Below are 19,848 nucleotides of genomic sequence, written 5' to 3' on the forward strand. Positions count from 1 at the left end.
ATATATATATATATATATATATATATATATATATATATATATATATATATATACTGTATACATACAATGAAAATAAAAATAAAAATATATATATTTTATATATATATATGTATATAATGTATTTACAATACTACTGTTTTAACTGTATTTTTCACCAAATAAATGCAGTCTTGAACTTCTTTCAAAAACATTTAAAAACAAACAAACTTTTGAATGTGAAAGTAATATGTAATATATAGATGAAAAACTCTCATAAGATTCCAACTGAGGTTTGGAAACAATTTTCCATTTATGTAGATTATAAATATTTAGTTTGTTGTGTATTTGCACTGTAGCATGCTGTGCACTTGTGTTTTACCTCATCCAGCACAGCGTTTAAGTCGGCCTTGTCCTTGGGGTTGGCTTTCTCCCTCTCCAACCAGAGCAGTAGTTCTGGCTTGCTGTAGGGCTTTAAGGCCAGAACATGAATAACACGCTCTTTCAAGGGCCTGTGGGCCACCAAGCTAGGTGTACTGTTCCTCTTGTTGCTGGGTGAATGTCTATTAGTGTTGTCAAAGCTAGTCGGCAGGCCCTGTTTCTTCTTAATCTTCACACATTTACCTGAGTAGAGAAAAAAAAAAAACACCATAAGGGTCACTAATGATTTCTATGACTTGGTCTGTAAAACAAAAGCATTCACCTTACATTATTTTAACATATTTAAATGTCTTCAAAACAAGCTCAGAATCTGCTAAGTGACATAAAACGTCTAACTCGACTGCCTCTTCAGCACTGAAAATAAACCGACAGCTCTGCAAATAGCACAGAACTTCTGGGGCCACTCAAATCCCCAAGCTCTCGTTACGCAAAACAAAACCGAGCCACCCTGAGGTGAAATTAGACACACATATAACAGAGAAGGGGTGAGCGCTAGGGCCGTGACAAATGACTGTCACACATACAGTAGTGTAAATAGCAAGCGCTGGACCACTTTAGGAAATACGTCTTTGAGTAAACATGACGGCCCACATAGCACTCGTATGAGCCGTTCTCCGGATGTGCACTCTGAATTTGGCATGCACCGAGTGGGACGAAGAGTGTGAAAGAGCTGGCGGTAAACGTTGCTCTCTCTCTCCTGTGCAAATATCTAAGCGGTGGAAACGAAAGCACCTCAAATAGAGCTGTTTTTTTCTGTTTTCCATCTTCCCACCAGTGTGCTATTTCACCTGGAGCCAGCAGGACACAGGAGAGCTAATAGATATCAAGCATGCCTAATCTCATTAGAAGTTTAAGCTGTGCTCTGAAGGTTGCAATAGGACAAAGTGAAGCATAAGCTGTTCATACAGCGAGTGCTACGCTCCTGTGCTCATCCAGTTTTACATAACATTCATGCTTCCATTTAGACCGCTTTAGGGCTTTGTTATTGCTGCAAAAACACACTACGCTGTTGTCTTGTGAGTTAAATTCAAATGGACTGGGTTAAATCAAATTACTCAAGTCATTTTAAGCAATCTTCACATTAACTCAAAAGGAAAGTTCATCCAAAAATGAACTGTCTGTTATAATTTTTTCACCCTCATATGACATACGGTCTTCTGTGGAACACGCACAAAAAAAAAAATGTACCACCCTCACGTTGTTCCAAACCTGTATGACTTACTTTTTTTCCTGTGGAAGACAAAAAAACGATATTCTGAAGAATGTTGGTGGCCAAACGGTTTTGTTGGCCATTGACATTTCTCAAAATATCTTCTTTTGTCAAAAGAGAAAGTCATGAGAACAACATGAGAGTGAGAAAATGATGACAGAATTTTCCATTTTGGGTGAATATCTCTTTAAACCTTTATGGTTAACCTTCCTGCTGTATTCGGGTCAGTTTTGACCTGGCAGAGGTACATAAAAATGTATGGGGAAAAAATGTTTATGAAAATACACATTATGTAATTTCATTATTATTTTGGTGACATTATGATTTTTAAGTATTTCTTAAAGGGGTCATATAATGCTTTTTTAAAGATCATTATTTTGTGTCTTTGGTGTAACAGAATATGTTGACATGCTTTAATGTTCAAAAAACACGAAAGGAAAACTTGAAATCGCATCATATGACCCCTTTAAGAGAAGGCCTCATAAAAGTATCGTATCTGTCTATCAAGCAATCCACATATGACTTGTGCACTATATATAAAGTCTTCTAAAGCAGTGAAAGCTTTGTGTGAGAAACAGACAAAAATTTGAAGTCGCTGTTCACTGGAAACCTTCCTCCAGTCAGCACTTAACTCAAAAATTACTGCTCCAATTGGAGTCAGTGGGTTGATTTGAGAAAAAAATAAATCATTCAGGCTGGTTTTGCGAAACAGATCAATTAATTCACTGAAGGGATCTGACTCAAAAGAATGATTCATTCAAGAATCGTTCTTGAATTAAACAAGCCAATTTTCCCATACAAAGCTACCATATAAGACTCTAAAAATAGCAGACGAGTCATATAAGCACTTTTATGGTAATTTATGCCATTTTTCAGACCCCATTTGTTCTAACTGTATGGAAAAAACAAGTGACCCGTACATTATTCAGAAGTTCCTCAGAAACTTTGACTTATTGTCATTTAGAATGACATAACTGTAAAGAAATGGCAAATTTAGAAACCCATATAGTTTGCCTCAACAACAGGGGTCAGTTTTCCTTTCTCAAAAATGTCTCGGTTGCAAGGTCTCCAATCGTATATACTGGCACAATTTATTATACTTAAAAGAGCTGTCTTCATATTTCAACAGCTGCATTAACTACATGATATATTGCAATAACCGCAGAACTGCGAGAACAATGATCCCATTTATGAGGAATGTTTGACTATTACACAGTCCAACACGCTGGCAAACGAGAGCGAAAAAAAACACAACAGTACTGAATTCCTCTTGATGCCTAAACATGTTGCGCTTTGCAAAAAGTGTTGAATTAAACACTCTCTTTCTCCAAAAGCATTCGAGACACTTTACTGTAGACAGATGTCATAAGACTCCAACATCAAACATTTAATCAAATCTAGCCTTACAGGCAATCTCATCAAATCAAATTCCAAAATCAAATTGTTTTACCCCACAAAGCTCAGTAATCACTTGTTTAAGCATGTCTGCATGCTCAAAAATAGTACAACTTACATGACTGTGCTTGAAGTAAATGCTACACTGTATAGTTTATAAATATATTTGTATATTCATAAACACAATGAGTGGTTGACTGAGATATTGCTGTTATTTGGCATTGTTACTTTTTTAGTTTTTTTTGTTTTTCTATTTGGCCAATAGGTGTTGGAAAAGGGACTTTTATTTTGACAGCGCCTAGAACCCAGCAAGCTCCCATTCTTTATCTTTATTACAGTCAAACTTTACTTCCTTATTATTTTTTGTTGTTTAACTTTTATTTGTGAAAACTCTTTATTTGTGAAAAAGATACTATAATTGGATCACATAACCAAGAAATTCACATGGTAAATGAGCAGATAAATGGGGGAATGTCCCAATTAGCCTAAAGTTTATTTTACAGATTGATTTTTTTTTCTTATCAAGTTGATTTTTTGATTAATTTCCAAATAATTTATTTAAATATAATGAATATAGTGCTGTCAAATGATTAATCACGATTAATCACATCCAAAATAAGTTTTTGTTTACATAATATGTGTGTGTGTACTGTGTATATTTATTATGTATATATAAATACACACACATGCATGTATATATTTAAGAAAAATAAGTTATGTTTACATTTTAAATATATTTATATATAATATAAATTATATGATTATAAATTAATACATGCAAATATTTTTGAAATATATACTGTATGTGACTGCATTTATATATGCATAATAAATATACCCAATACACACATAAATGATGTAAACAAAAACTTTTATTTTGGATGCGATTAATCGTTTAACAGCACTAAATATAATAAATGAATACAATTATTTCTGTAAAATATAAAATGTAAATTTAAATCACAGAAATTGTTATGCATATGTTCTTTACTATGTTTAGATTAGATAGTATAAGTCTACAGATCACAAGTCTACACATCGGTTTTACATCAGCAAGTGGCCACCCTACTCACTAAGATATCAGCATCAACCATCCAAAAATCCATATCAGTTGACCACTAATGACGACTGTACTCATCTTGATCACTAAATGAATGAGAACCAAAATCATCAAACAGTAAGTACATAGTAAATTTTTGATGATGCACTTCTGCCTGCCTCTTGCCAGTGTACAAAGTTAGAGCGACCTTAAAATACCTCTGCTCTTTATAATTGAACGTCCACTGAAATACCTGCCATACATTTCAAAGCCTCTGCCAACTATGAGAGCTATGAGGGCAAAGCAGTATTTAGAAGTGCCTACATGATAAGTGTACCATTACTTCACCACAGAAATACAGTGTGCCGCCACAAGAGGTTTCTCCGCTCGACTACAGAGATGGGGAAAAAAGTTGGAGGCTGTTTTATTTTCGTTTCAGCCAAACAAATGTATCTGCCAGGCACTAAATTGTGCAAGGACATGGCTCAGTTTCTACCACCATATGGTTAAAAATACGCATGGAGACAGTATTACTTTTTTTTTTTTCGTCCGTGACGGAATAAAAAGCCAAAGCAAATAGTATAAACTCATCCAAACACACCTATTATATGAAATCTGAATGGTGCAACATCAAATCATCCCACTTTGGTCCTCCTATAATGTCCGTCTCTAAATTATACCCCTTAGCAAGCACTGCAGCCCAAATGTGTTTACATTACAAGGCAAATTGAGACACATACTGACAAAAAAAAGAGGATACCGCAGAGCTTTGTCTGGAAGGGAACTATTTGCTTTCCTCGGTGAAAGCAATTCCAAAATTTCAAACAGACCTTATTTTCTCTAACCACTCAAGTGCTGTCTTTCAGCTTTCTTAGACACGAGAGGCCAGCGTGACGCGTGTCCTTCTCTCCAGTCGTCGCTTGGGGAATTGCAGACTTTGCTTCAGAGAGAGACCCCATGTATAATTCAGTATGTCTGCAGATGAAAACCTAATTGATCCCCAGCCATGGTAATTAAAATCCTGGGCTAAACTTCATCCACCCAGCATGAGACTTGTTAGCGCATACTTCTGGCAGTCTCAATCAGATTAATGGAACAGGTCTGTGGCTTCGTGCCGGTGTCATCTGCAGATAAATGCTTGAGAAAGAAGGATTGGGGGAGGGAAATGCATCTTTACACGGCTCGTCTGATACACAACCATCCCTTGATCAAAAATATCCTGGTTTATCCACCATTATTAACAGGATATGATACTACCAGGCTAACATATTACTTGCTTTTGGGAGAAATTAACGTGTTATTTGATATAAGACATGTTTTAATGAGAGCTAATTGCATCTGTGCATATAGAGTTGGTCCTTTGTGTGCATGAGCTGGATTCTTACTTGGACGTGTGGATCCAGGTTTGATCTCGATGGCTGAGCGACTCCAGATGTCCTTTTCCACTTGAGACATACGCTCGCGGGTCATCTGGTAGGAATCATCGGTGGCACACACCGTGATTTTGTCCTGAATACTGCCCTGACTTTCCAGATGCTCCCTGCCATCTCTAAGCAAAAACAGGAAATACACAGCGAGTTATATTATCATGCTGAAAAATATACACGTGGATTTGTTGAAATTCCAGGGAATGAATTTACAGTCTTGAAAGCATCAGTTAGAACTGTTTGGAAATTACAAACAATAAAGTGATTTGTCACCATATGGCATCATTTTTAAGGGTGTTTATGAATTTATATCTGCGTGGAGACATGGTTGTAGAGCTTGTTTAAAAGAATTTTTTTTTTTTGATATAAAACATGTAACAAATATTTTTGTAATAAAAATTATTTCTATTCGAATGGTTTACTTAGAAATACATAAACATTATTTTATACATTATATATTTTACTAAATACATACGCATTGAACAAATAATATTACACAAGTCGCCATATATTAAACACACTAATTGTTCATATGTTTGGGGTCAGTAAGATTTTTATGTATGTATGTATTGTATTGTATTTATTTATTTATTTAGATGCTTCTTAAAAGTAAGTCTTCACCATGCTCACCAAGGCTGAATTTATTTGATCTAAATAAATAAGTAAAAGTTCCAACAGTAACACTGTGAAAATTATTAAAAATTTTAAATGTTTTTTTGTTTTAAAAAAATAATAAATAGCTTTATTTTTGTAGTACATGCAAATCGACAGACAGGACAGGACAGACGGACAGACGGATAGACGGATAGATAGATAGATAGAAAAAGTGTATTCTCATTTAAGAATTTTGTGTGAAAATGTTTAAAAGAACACACTGTGAATAAAAGGCTACGTCAATATTAGTGTAGACATCACTACAGAAATTTCCTTGAAAGCTATGAGAATCAGCCTGCTATGTAAAGACTGACATGTTTAACGCCTCGCTCCCCATTGCTAAGTTTTACAGCTGCTCCTTTGTCCACAAAGCAGCCGGAAAGTCAGTGACTAATTTATGACTAATGGCTTTAACCGGTTTTTGTGGAATTGCTTTGCATCCTCTTTCCCACAAACCTATCTAATGCTATTCTTCAGCGAGACAAGTGGAGTATTGTGAGACTACAAGTCTCCTTTGAGCTGGAAAGCGAACAGATCAGTGCCACCCCGATCAAGAGACAGCAACTTCACAACTGACTGTGACGCCAAACACTGTAATGGAACTTGGGTTCAAAGGTCAAAGTAAATGTTGAGCCTAACAAACAACAACCTACACTCAACTAGACTTGTGCCGATATTCGGTAATGCGATATATCACGGTAATGAATATGCACGATATTGTTATTGTGGGCTCTTCTAAATACCTGAATAATTACATATTACAAGTTATTCAGAATTTTGAATGCATTTTAAGAATACTTTTCCCATCAACTGGTCAAAATGCACAACACCCCTGTATGCTGCGTAAAAGACGCCTGCACACTCTGATGTAATCGCGGACGAGAAGCACATGGCGGAACATGTGAGAGACGCTCTGGATGAAATTTCAATACCGTGATAACACCGTATACCGTGATAAAAACATTAGCAATTAATTGCAACATGAAAATTTGATACCGGCATATCCCTAGTGCCAACACACTGATTTAACATTTAAGACACATAATAACTAATACAATTTATTATTCAGCAATTTCAGTAATACTCATTAATTAAACAATTATTTTTAAGAAGAGTTGCATTTATGGTGCTTGCATTTATTTATTTGGACAGAAGCTTGTCAGAATTTTGTGGTAAGTCTGAACTGTCTGTCACTGTATGTGCTCTAAAATAACAGGATGCAATTTTTATACAATTTTAATAATAATAATAATAAGAATTTATTATTATTATTATTATATTTTTCGAAGTTTTCGATATTATTTGAATTTTTTTTCTTCTTTGTCTTACCCAGAAACATAGTGGTGAATACAGTCGAAGCTGGCCTGAGGTTTGTCTTTACTGTCACTGGACAGGTAGAAGGAGAAGACACGGAAAGCATCAGGAGAATCCGAGGAAGCAGGAATCTTGATATACTGTAAGATGAAAAGAAATAGACTTGTGTCAATAAAGTCTAATTTTACTCTAAAAATACATTTATAAATACATAAATACATAACTGGCCACTATAAATGCACACACACAAACAGTGCAATTATGAGAGCGGATGTTTGTTTATACCCTCATGCTTCAGATCTATTAAATGGCTATTTTAAGCAATGGAAATACTCTGGTGTAACAAAAAAAAAACAGATGAATGACGTCAAGAATTAACTTTCATTACACAGCACAATCAAATAATAATACAAAAAAAGTCAAGGAACTCCTTTCCATGCCTAAAACACAGACTTTTGTTTATCGAGAAGAGCTCCAGCTTGCGGCACTTACTTCAACAGAGCTGTTTGGAAAAACATCTTTCATTCAATAAACCAGTCAAAGGAACTCCTCCCAGAGATGTCTCTCCAAAACACTGCTCAGTTTGTATGTAAAACGTTAAGCAGCATGTCCTCATAAAGCAATTAAGTTATTACTTCCCTAGAAAAGGCACTTGCTGTACCAAAACCCCGTTTCATGATGGAAGGTTTTGTACTCGCCTATTACTGAAAAAAAAAAGATGAATATTTGCTAATTATACGAGTTTAATGTGGGTTTGTAGGAAGCACAACACACTGAGACTAAACATACAAGACTTTCAGGCTTCTTGTAGTAAAAACATCTACATTTGTCATTCATATACATGTTTTTATGCCTTGTGACCAAAAACATTCATCCCCATGGTAAAGTTTTATAAATTATAGGGATAGAAGAGGTTTTGAAAATTGTTGGAATGTCTTGAAAGCATCAGTTTGAATAGGTTTGAAAATTTTTCATCATATGCCGACATTTTCCAGCAAAAGTGTTTATATATGTTATATAACTGTAGCGTTTCCAGCTGTTTATTTAAATTTTTTAAATAATTTTTATTATTTTTCCACTATAATAATTCCAGTCTAATAATAATAATATAACAATAATTCAAATCTGATATAATAATAATTCCAATCCCTATACTATGTTTTCCCCCAATGTAAAGGGTATCTGATAAAACAGAAATATATCATTTCTGACACATCGCAAAACATGTAGCTAAAAATAAAAGGTAGCATTTTTTACAAGTGAAAATGTTGGCACATTAAATATAAATATGAACTCATGAAGCTTCTTATTGTATTAAAATAATATACGCACATAATTAAAGAGCTTAAAAAACTGACATCTTAATGTGAGACAGTTGTTCATATGTTCTTGTTTTGTAATATTTGTGATCCCTATGGGAGCTTTTTGGAGGCATGAACAAGCAAGTGAGCCAAAGAAACCTTTCCCTTTTCAGAGTACATGCAAACTTTTGCTCTGCAATAATGTGCAGAATTCCTTTAAAAACAGCAAAAGCAATGGACAATGAAATTAAAAAAAAAAGACCACCTACTGAAACTATTGTCTATTTATCTATGTATCATTAATTATAATGGGGGGAAAAGTATTTTCTTTGTTATCCATAAAAGTAAGGTACAACCACTTCAGTGCTATAAAACTTTTCAGCTAGATGAACAGCAAAACTGCACTTTGATGGGTTCTGACTGATTCGTGCCAGATCGACTGCAGCTCTGAGTTTGTGTTCCGAGGCAACGCAAGGGTCACGACTCAGTAACTGAGTCAGTCTCATAATTCTCACAGTCATCTGAGGGCGATCAAAACAAATGCTGCCCTGAACAAGTAATATCGACAGCATGACCTCACTACCTGTTCAAAGTGAAAAGGAATCAATAAGATTGCTGGGCAGCTCTGCATGCACAAAGCCATACCATAAGTAGAATCAACCCTGCGGCACTCTCAACTCTACTTCATGCGGTGCCTCCTATAAAATATAACTTAAGACTTCATGCGAGCTATTTCTGATATTAAAAGACAAGCTATATTCTTTACGGGAGGCCTAGAAACCTACTTTCACATACAGAAAGGCAATCCAAAATACAAACTCATTAAGCAACAGGTATTGCGGTGTCATTAAAAACAACTTTTCCTTTCAAACAGCCTCCAGCTGAAAATGATGGATGTTTTAGTTGAGGCAGTGCCCTAGATTTGAGGAAAATGGATAGGTAGAGTTCGCATAATTTAAATACTTTATTTTTGTTCAGGAGACAGCGGTCTGTCATTTGTGCTCGAGCGTGTCCAAAAGTGAGGTGGTAAATGGCAATGACTATGGACACAAAAAGTCACAAATCGTTTAAAACGGTTTTCAGATGTGTGGTTTTCCATCAGTAAAATGACAGGGAATAATACAGCACCTTTAATTCCCTCTGTCAAATAGAGCCATGGGGTATTTTCAAATATGTAGGGTTATGCTGTGTGAGCATGTTTGGTTAAAGACTGGTTTAAAGAATGCATCTATGTCCTAGGGCATGAAAGTGCTCAAAAGCGTAGTGCAACCTTTGTCCACAGAAAATGAACAATTTTCCCAGCAGTGACTAAAGAAACTAACTAAGCAACTGCTTGAATCTAAATTCTCCTCTACAGAAGGGGTTTTCAAACGTGGACAAGTCAAAACAAAACAACCAAACCAAAAGACAAAGCAAAGTTAAGTAAAGTAAAGTAAAGCAAAGCAAAGCAAAGCACAAAACACAAAACAAGAAAACAAAATAAAAACTATAAAAAAACAAACAAACAAACAAACAAAAAAATATATAAAAATAAAATAAAATGGCTTTTGCACAAGGACCTAATTATACTAATTATAGTATGGGTCTTAATACATGAAAATATACAGTTGCCTTTATATTTTAGAAAGGGAGTCGCTCAATAAGAGATCATTATATTTAGAGTTCCCTGGCATCAAAGAAAGTTTAACTGTGTTTATGAACATACAGGTTAATCTTTTGAACTTTCTTGAAACTGCATATTTCAATGTTTTAGAAAACACAAACACTGACCTCTTCATTTTTAGAAGCACACTGGACTCATTTCAGCTGTGTTTTATGAAGTGCATAAATACCCTAGCAAGCAATTACCATCCTACAGATCTAAAAACCGCACGTACAGGCATGGCAGAAAAGGGTTTTGGCTGTCAAAAATGCCCGGTCACGCAGTACAACCATAAGCACTGTCGGCCACATAGAGCCAATAAAAAGCTCCCAGTCTCACAAACACACATTCAGCTTCACAACCCCCACAGAACGAACCCTGCCCCCATCATTATCTGTTAGTTTTCCGTGCGACAAAACAAGCACTCACGAGCAGTCACAACATACTAGCAAACAGTAGCCCGCTACGACGATGGACACTCATGGGGGTTGAATCGGGGAAAACGCTGGTAATGACCCAGATATGTCCTCGGCTTCAAAAACCGAGGCAGTACGACATGATCAGACTAATGCAACTTTTCCTGTGACAAACCAAAAAAAGCATCATGGTCAGCCAACAGCTAGTCCTGGGACTACAGCTGCTGCTGGAAGCCACTGCCAAAAGTGCTAGTCTTCTTCGCCCAAATTCAACAAGTAATTTCAAGGAGGTCCCAGATGTAGGTCACGGCAATGCTGCAAAGGAATGAATAATCATTTGCGTTTCAAATGGCCACACCGACCGAACAAATGCCAGTCACCTCTGAGGCATCACCAGAGCCATGGATTTACAGTCTTTACTAGAGCCTGGGGGCTGCCCTCTTTTTCCATTCCCGGTTTCCTCCTCAATCTTCATAACCATATGTCATTTATCCCTTTGGTTCCCAGCTTCTGTCTACAGGGAGAACGTGGTTTTTCATGGCGGCAGGATCACACTTAGGCCACTTAGATCTGAGTAAGAGAGATTTAAGGGCTATAAGCAAGAGGGATGGTAATCAACAGAGGCAATTATTATTGCGATTTTAAAAAATATTCTGTAGTATTGTGACAACATGCATTGCAATATATAATGTTAACAAATCCTTCAAGGTGTACAAATTGGGACAGTAAATGATGCGATTGGTCTATTTCTGGTTATTTTTTCAAAATAACGCGAGACAGTTTGACTTCAAACTCTGATTTATTTATTTATTTTTTTTGTAATTTTTGCCTTTTATTATGATAGGGCAGATTAGAACTGACAGGAAGCGAAGTGGAAGAGATATGGGGGGCGGGATCGGGAAAGGTCCTTGAGTTGAGATTCGAACTAGAGACGCTCGTAGCACGTCGGTGCGCTGCCCACAAGGCTATCGGCACCGACCAAATGTGAAAAAAAAAAAAATATATGTATATATGAATAAAAAGATAAAACAGATAGCAATAATGTGACAAGTGAGCAGTGCTTATGAATGAGCAGCATACTGGAAGTGTAGACGCGTCATTATGTAAACAGCTTCTTTGATTCCAACTGCAAGTTTAATTGAAAGTTTTGATGCATCCCAGTGCGCAACTGGCTTGGACTGATGTAACAGCATATTTGTGTTGAAATAACACACATATTTAGCCTTCTGTAACAGTTGCTTCAAGATCAGATATAGGCGAGAACGAGCTTTCTTTACACAGAGAGAGAGAGAGACAGAGAGAACGAAAGAAAGAAACAGAGAGAGTTACGGTAGCGCTGATTCATTTGCGCTGTTTGTGAAATGGCAGTTTGACAAAGATTTCAAAGTTGATCTGGTTTTCCTGCATTACATGTAAAATTATGTGCGTTATTTACCTGCATTTTGAAACTTACAAGTGTCTCGGTACAATATCGTCATGCAAAATATTGCGATACTACGCCATAACGATTTTTCCCCCACCCCTATAAAGAAAAATATACTATAGAAAAATGAAAAGTAGGAAATTCACATATGGGAAAATGTGAACTTGTTGGTGTTCACATCTCAATCCAAGATTTGAAAGAGTAAAATACAAAGGCTTTATGCAAAGTTCATTATCTATGTCGCAAAGTTGACTGTTAATACATTTGCCTTTTGCTCCTTTCTGTGTTTATTCCTCCAGTGAAAGCCAACGCCCAACTTGGCAGGTGAGACTTTATCAGCTTTTAGATTAGTACATTAGGTAGTATACCACTAAGGTTAAAATGCAAATACAGACTGCTTCGAGGGTTACTACTGAAACGTTATCTCTCTCCCTGAACTGTGTGCGTTTATGATGATTGTGATTCAAGCTCTTTGTGTCATTCACCTTGTTTTTCTCACAGTGGGTCTCAATCACTAACCATACACAAGCATTTGAACATAAAATCTTTTAGGCAAATGTTTTTAAAAATTAACTTAAATATTACATTTTAAAATAACCGGTTTCTCTTCTAATATATTTTATAATACAGTTTATTCCTGTGATGGCAAAGCTGAATTTTCAGCAGTCATTACTCCAGTCTTCAGTGTCACATGATCTTACGTCACACTTTTAGTTTGGGTGGTGAACAACCAAAGTATACTGATACCATCAAATACAAAATAATTACGCAATTATTAATGAATGAGACCCAGTGTTCTTACAATCAGTAAGCAGTTCAGTAAAGTAACTATGCCAAGCAACAGTACTGTTGTTCAAACATTTTCCATTGTCAATAACATTAACACATACACAGGTGGGTTTCATCCACGTCATAACCTCCAAATGGCATCAGATTGACCGGATTCCTAAATAAGCCACAAGGGAGCAGAAAGCCCATCCTCTGCAGCCCATCTTCTGCCAACATCTGCCGCACGGTGTGTGTTTGGAGATGTCAAATACTTTCAGTCTGCTGTAAGGTGTGAACTGGGCTGGAACAGAACGATTTAGCGGGGGCCATGGCCAATGGGGACGAGACAAAGGCCGTGCTTTGTAGCAACCATGGAAAAAAACAACCCTGCTTCTTTCTAAGAACATTAGAATGTTTTTATGAGGTGGCGAGATGCACTGCACCCCAGATTTAAAGTACTCGAAACATTCTGCTCATGAGATTTTATGACTTTAAACGCTTGTGTTTTGTTCCTACGAAGCGCGCATCTGTTTGGAAAGAAGAGAAGCTGGCGTGTTGTTTCAGGTGGTGTTTTCTTTTCCCTTTCTTAAGCCGTGTTGGTTCAGTGTATGTAAGAGACGAAACAGAACATCTCGTCCTCACACTTGGCATTATTTTTTCAAGCCAAGGCCTGAAACTGACAACCACCTAGTAAACAATAACCTCTGCCAGCTGACTTATTGTTAAACCATCTCTATGTGTCAGAAAAGACAGAAAGTTTCTAGCAGTCCAAAATCGTGCGGCTTTTATCTCTGCTACAGCAATTATAGTTCTAGCTATGACTCTTTGACTTTGACCAGTCACGTAATGAGCACCTTCCACTTCAGAGCTTAGTTTTATTTGGCCTGGTTAAATTAGTTCTGCTGGTTCCATCTACTCTACAGTCAGCCTTCATCGCCATTGTTCTCTTCACGTAGCGCGCTCATCTACGGCTCCTGTGAGGCGCTCGTCTTTTGTTCCCGCCACATGCGATGGCACGGAGTTCTGCCTATATTATTCATAAGCAGCAGGAACGTGCGGCCTGTTGGAAGGGGATGGGGGAAGGGTGGGGTTTAGGGCATCCCTGCCCAGGACCGACAAACGGGACTACATGACCCGCTGATCCGAAACGGACAGAGCCACTCATCCGAAAAAAAAGAGGGGTGGGCGAGAGGGACGAAAGAAAAACAGAGAGAGAGTGACAGGAGAGGAGAGAGATAGAGCTTGAGATTACAGTGCTAATGGTAACTACATAAAGGGCAAGATGCAAGATGGAGGAATTATGGGAACTGTGAATTATGAACTGGGCAAATGTTCCTCTCAAATCCACAGTCACAATATCTAACCGTGTGTAAAGTGTACACTATGAGAATGAAGCTCAAGTAACTGTTGGTACAGTCTGAAGCAGTTTGTCTTTTGTAATCATCATAAATTCCTTACTGTCACTTTTGACAAAGAGATAGTTCACCCAAAAATGAAAATTCTGTCATTGATTATTCACCTTCATGTCATTCCAAGACCTTCATTCATCTTCAGAACACAAATTAAGATTTTTTTTTTTTTTTAATGAAATCAGAGCTTTCTGACTCTGCATAGACAGCAACTCAACTGACACGTTCAAGGCCCAGAAAGGTAGTAAAGACATAATTAAAATAGTCCATGTGACATCAGTGGTTCAACCGTAATGTTCAATGTAAAGAAATTTAAAGAATGTAAAGAAATTGTTGAATAACATTGTTATTTTTGTTTTCTTTGCTCACAAAAAGTATTCTCGTAGCTTCATAAAAATACGGTCGAACCACTGATGTCTCATGGATTATTTTAACAATGTCCTTACTACCTTTCTGTGTCTTGAATGTGTGACATGTCAGTTGTATTGCTGTCTATGCAGGGTCAGAAAGCTTTTGGATTTCATCAAAAATATCTTAATTTGTATTCCGAAGATGAACAAAGGTCTTACGAGTTTGGAAGGACATGAGCGTGAGCAATTAATGACAGAATTTTCACTTTTGCATGAACTATCCCTTTAAAGCATCTTTGCTGAATAAAAGTCTAAAATTCTTACAGAGCCCGAACATGGGTAGTGTACTATAAATCAGACGGTGCTTGGGGCAACATGGGTAACTTCTGGATTTCTTGCCCTCTTCTTTCACTCTCACAATTTCATTGGCTGTTCCTCCCCGCCGCTCTCTCACTAGTCAGTATGTACACCTGACATGTGGTCGGCCAGATTTCAAACCAATAAACTTTAGAAATTAACAAGTGTGCAAATGTGCTACGAGTTAGCAAACCAGGCTTCTTGTTGCAGACAAGTCCCATTTTTAAAACATGAAAGGTCGACGAGTCTTGTAGTGTGCGCTTGACTCCAGAGATGAAATAATAATCGTACTAACAAGTGGCATTTAAGAGGAACACAGAATGCATGCTGCCTTATGGGAAACCCTGTCATAATTCTCAAAAACTCTGGGCTTCTCAATCACACCATTTGTGATATGATCGACAAGTGTGCGATGAGTCACAGATTGTAAATGCAGCGCATGAGTCTTTCACATTAAATCACTCTGTCGTGGTACTGGGCTGAAGTCCGTTACATTTAAATGGGGAGGAATCAGAGGGGGTGGATGTGGATGTCTGTTGATGCATGGGGGTTGGTTTAAGGATAAAGGGGGTTGGCGATGAGAAGTTGTGGAGCTGAAAGAGGGGAGGTGGAGGGGGTTGTGGTGGTTGCTTCATCCCCTGAGGAACTGCCTCGGATGCCAAGCAAAATCTGTCTCTCTCTCCTCTCTAGCACCTGAGGGCTAATCTGTCAAGCTCAGTAAGCACTGGGCGACCTGACTCCATAACCATCCCTGTGTGTGTGTGTTTGTGTGTGTCGGTAATGGGGGAGGAGAGCACCCCACATGCTGCTTTCATATGCACCCCATTCACACAGCAGCCAGAAGCCATCCTCCACTCGCCTATCAGTTACTATAGTGACGAGTCTGCGCAAATTAAGTAGAGGCAGGTCTATGGGGGCGTCCACAGCCTCACTGGCCTCTGAGATTACAATAGTGGAACAGTTCTCTACATTTTGATTGGTTGATGCCACACATTTAAAAAATTCATACATAACGCCAGCTTTGAAAGGCTCAAGGCAGTCTTCTCGCTCAGCATGTGTAGTATTTGTAATTTTATACACTTGCTAGAGAATTGGTGTGAAAATGCAGGGAGATCAGATAAACGTTCAAGGAGCAATTAGCAATTAAGGATAGTATCAAGTCTGGACAGAATCAAATTTAAAGCACACACACACACACAAGTCATTTCTTCAAATAATGTTTACAAAAGCAGGTTCTTGAAGCCTTTTCCTGCCTCATTGTAAAAAAAGACAACCGTGAGATAAAGTTTAAAATATTATGGTAACATTTACAAGTTAACATTAGTTCATGCATTAACTAACATTAACAAGACAATTGCTACAGTATTTATTAATCCCTGTTAACATTAATAAAAAAGTTAAAAAATAAAACATTAACATTAATTAAAATGCTGTTCATCATTAGCTGATGTTATCTCAGGTCCATTAAATAAATAACATTAACAGATATAACTTTTAATTGTAATAATATATCAGTAAAAATGTTCAAAATAAAAATAACTAAGATATTAAATGCCTTTTCATTGTTAGTTCATGTTAACTTATGTTTTTAACTGTGTTAACAAATAAAACCTTACTGTAAAGCATTACCCATATTATTTATTTGTGCAATTGAGAGTTTTAAAGTTGCATCTGTGAAATATGATGTCACAATTGTGAAATCTAAAATAATTTCACAATTATGAGAAAAAAAGCTGCCATTGTGAGACAAGGAGTCACAATTGTAAGATTAAAGGCGCAATTACAAGAAAAAAAGTTGCAATTCTGAAACAAGATGCAATTGTGCGATATTGAGTTACAATAATCAGATACGGAGTTGCAGTAATGAGAAAAAAAAGGGGTTGCAATTGAGGTGAATAGTCACAATTGTAAGAAATAAAGTTGCAATTATAAAATATATTTTTTTTTACTCTAAGGCTTCCTTAGGTTCTTCTTTTTAAAGCTTGTCATACAAAGGGCTTAATTCAAAGCTTCAGGATAAAAACTGGTCAAAACCACTTGTTCCTAAAATGCAGAATGTTTTCACGCCAATGCTTATTTACAAGACCGTTGCTCACTTCCCCGAGCAGTCACACTCTAGTCTCCCGGATGGCCATGACAGACAAGCTACACGAACAAAAACAAACCTGAAAGAGGTTTCCGTTTCTAAATACATCCACGTGATGGCTAGACGTGGCCATGAATGCTCTTCAAATAAGATTTAAACAACCCAAGTGACGAAAAACTACTATAAACTATTAGAAGCAGTGCATCCTGCTGGGCCGAGCCAAAGCCCCCTGCTGCAGGCACGGAATCAATGGATCTACTAATGACTGAAAAATGCCATAACCCATCCCCGTCAATGACAACAGGACGCAGAGAAGCTTAAAGAAAAAAGAACATTTAAAATTAAAGGAGACAATAATGTGAGGTTTTAAGCATCAAATAAGGAGTGTGTTATGGATTGAAAGAAAGATGCTACACAGACAATAGTTTGAGAGGTGCGGCCTGTTAACAGGCAATACACACAGAGCCCTGTGTGTGTTTGTGCATGAAAGGCCTGAAGTGTCTGTGATCTTCCCTTGCGATTCTTGGCTCCACTCAGCCATTTAAAAGCTGTGAGATGTACAGTACAACATTTTTGGAAGAGTTTCATATACACACCACACGCTTTCCACATTAATCACATTTTATCTTCACAGGAAGATACTTTTGAAACCAAAAATACTTTACTTGGGGATCTTGGTAAGCACAAAAATAAACCAACATTGAGCACTCAATGGGAAGAATGCTAAAATCAGGGCCTAAGTTTGCATGAAACTACTGTTTTTGCATTATGAAACCATTTTTGTCCCTATGACAAATGAATTATTTCCCAGTTTCATTTCAATATTTGCATATTTCTGACATGCAACGCAGGTCATTGTGTCAGTCTCTTGTTAAACCTGAACATGTCACAAAATTTATAACATTTATGATTTGTTCCTCATATTTTTGTTTGTACAGCATAAAGGGATTCATCTTCAAAGCATAAATGAAGACATTTTTAATGAAACCTAACAAACGCATAACCATACTTGTTTGATGCGTGAAAACAAACCTGACTGGTTCTTGTAGAAGATCAATCGTGCTTGCGTGATGTGAAAATAACCCTCATTGGTTCTCTCTTACTGAGCAATATAAAGAGATCTTGCCAACATATAAAATTATTGTGCTTCTTCAAAAGACATTCGGATTCATTTGGATTATGTGCTTGAACTTTTTGAAAAATCACATTTTTGTTGGAATGGACTTTTAATGGGGACACAAATCTCTCACGTTAAAAATATCTTTATTTGTGTTTCAAAGATGAATCAAAGTCTTACAGATTTGGAACGCTGAGTTTTGTAAGAAAAAAAAACACTTACAAGAAATCAGGTTGTAACATAGGCTCATTGGAAATATGTGCCTCTACCTACATTTCTGCGAAACTCAAAAAACGTACCTATACATACGAATCGCTGCAGTTTTCAGTTGAAATGAACACTAGAGGCAGTAAAACTCTGTCAACTTTTATTCCTTTTCACACAAAGTATGATTTGCAGGTCAACAGTTTCGATTAATAAAGCCTCATATTCGCGTAATTACTTGAGGAATATTATGTAATGAATTCAAAACAATTTTAACATGCTGCGAAATTTGAAAACTGATACTATTGAATGTGTCGTCACATATCCAGCTTTTCTAATTCAGTAAGTTTGCTTGGTGGCTCACACGATACGGCGTTGCACTTGAGTGGTGAAGAGCTCTGGTACGAACCTCATGAATCTACGGTTCAACAAAACTGCTCAAATCTGTATAAGGAAATTAAAATAGCACGCCTGCATCAACACATGTGTTTTTATACATATATTTTGCACTTTTTCAACACTATCGGGTAGATTTAGGGTTGGATTTGGTGTAGAGGATATTTCCAACACGATAGAGCATTAACTTTTAGAGACACTCCTCGGATATTTGAATTATGAACCACCGCAATACGTACCTAAAGCAACGTAACACAAACACAGCAATACGTACCTAAAGCAATGTAACAAACACGTGCCAGGGTCATGTATTGAACCCGTGTTTTAGTGCCACTCACTGGATGTTTCACTTTGAAACTGCCGCAAAACATCTAGTAAGGTACGTAATTACGGTGTTGCAGAAATATATTTAGAGGCACATATTTCGAATTAGCCTGGGTTGCAAGATATATATTGCAGTAAGTAACCAGCCAACCGGTGACCAACTCCTTTTATGCACTTGCCAAAGCAACTTTTTACATTTGGCACTAAGCAAGTTTTAGGTGCTGGCTAAGAGAAAAAAAGAAAAAGAAAAAAGACATTAAAAAGAAGATCCTCCCTGTTTTTGCAAGGACCTTGTCAAAGATGGCCTGGCAAGAGTGTGCAGAAAACAGCAAACAGCTCTGCCAGTCAAAACACTGGGCCCCAGACAAGACAGGCACTCGGGTCCCTGTGCACGTTGGCGAGCATGTCACATCTGGATGAAAGAATCGGCGTGTGCCCTTTCATTCACACGTGGGACAGCTCCCCCCACACCGCCTCTGCTGCAAGAGACTCTCTGCGTTCTACGCTCATTCCTCTTATTGTCATTCTAATTAGCTTTCATGGAAAAAAAGCCAATCTCGCACGCACACACACACACACACACACACCCACACACACAC

At 37.2% G+C, this 19,848-nt stretch overlaps 1 protein-coding gene across 1 annotated transcript in view; it reads right to left on the reverse strand.

Annotated features, from left to right (window-relative positions):
• Positions 1–19,848, reverse strand: part of LOC107691117 (RNA polymerase II elongation factor ELL2) — a 42,626-nt gene that overhangs the window by 13,082 nt on the left and 9,696 nt on the right. Inside the window, exons 3-5 of the mRNA XM_016489590.1 lie at positions 7,472–7,596; positions 5,447–5,610; positions 359–600 (exon numbers count right to left, since the gene is read on the reverse strand). Coding sequence (XP_016345076.1) covers positions 359–600; positions 5,447–5,610; positions 7,472–7,596 — 531 coding nt within the window. The remainder of the gene's footprint in view (positions 1–358; positions 601–5,446; positions 5,611–7,471; positions 7,597–19,848) is intronic.

The sequence above is a fragment of the Sinocyclocheilus anshuiensis genome, unplaced genomic scaffold (genome assembly GCF_001515605.1).
Source record: "Sinocyclocheilus anshuiensis isolate Anshui unplaced genomic scaffold, SAMN03320099.WGS_v1.1 scaffold2, whole genome shotgun sequence".
NCBI classification, from domain to species: Eukaryota; Metazoa; Chordata; class Actinopteri; order Cypriniformes; family Cyprinidae; genus Sinocyclocheilus; species Sinocyclocheilus anshuiensis.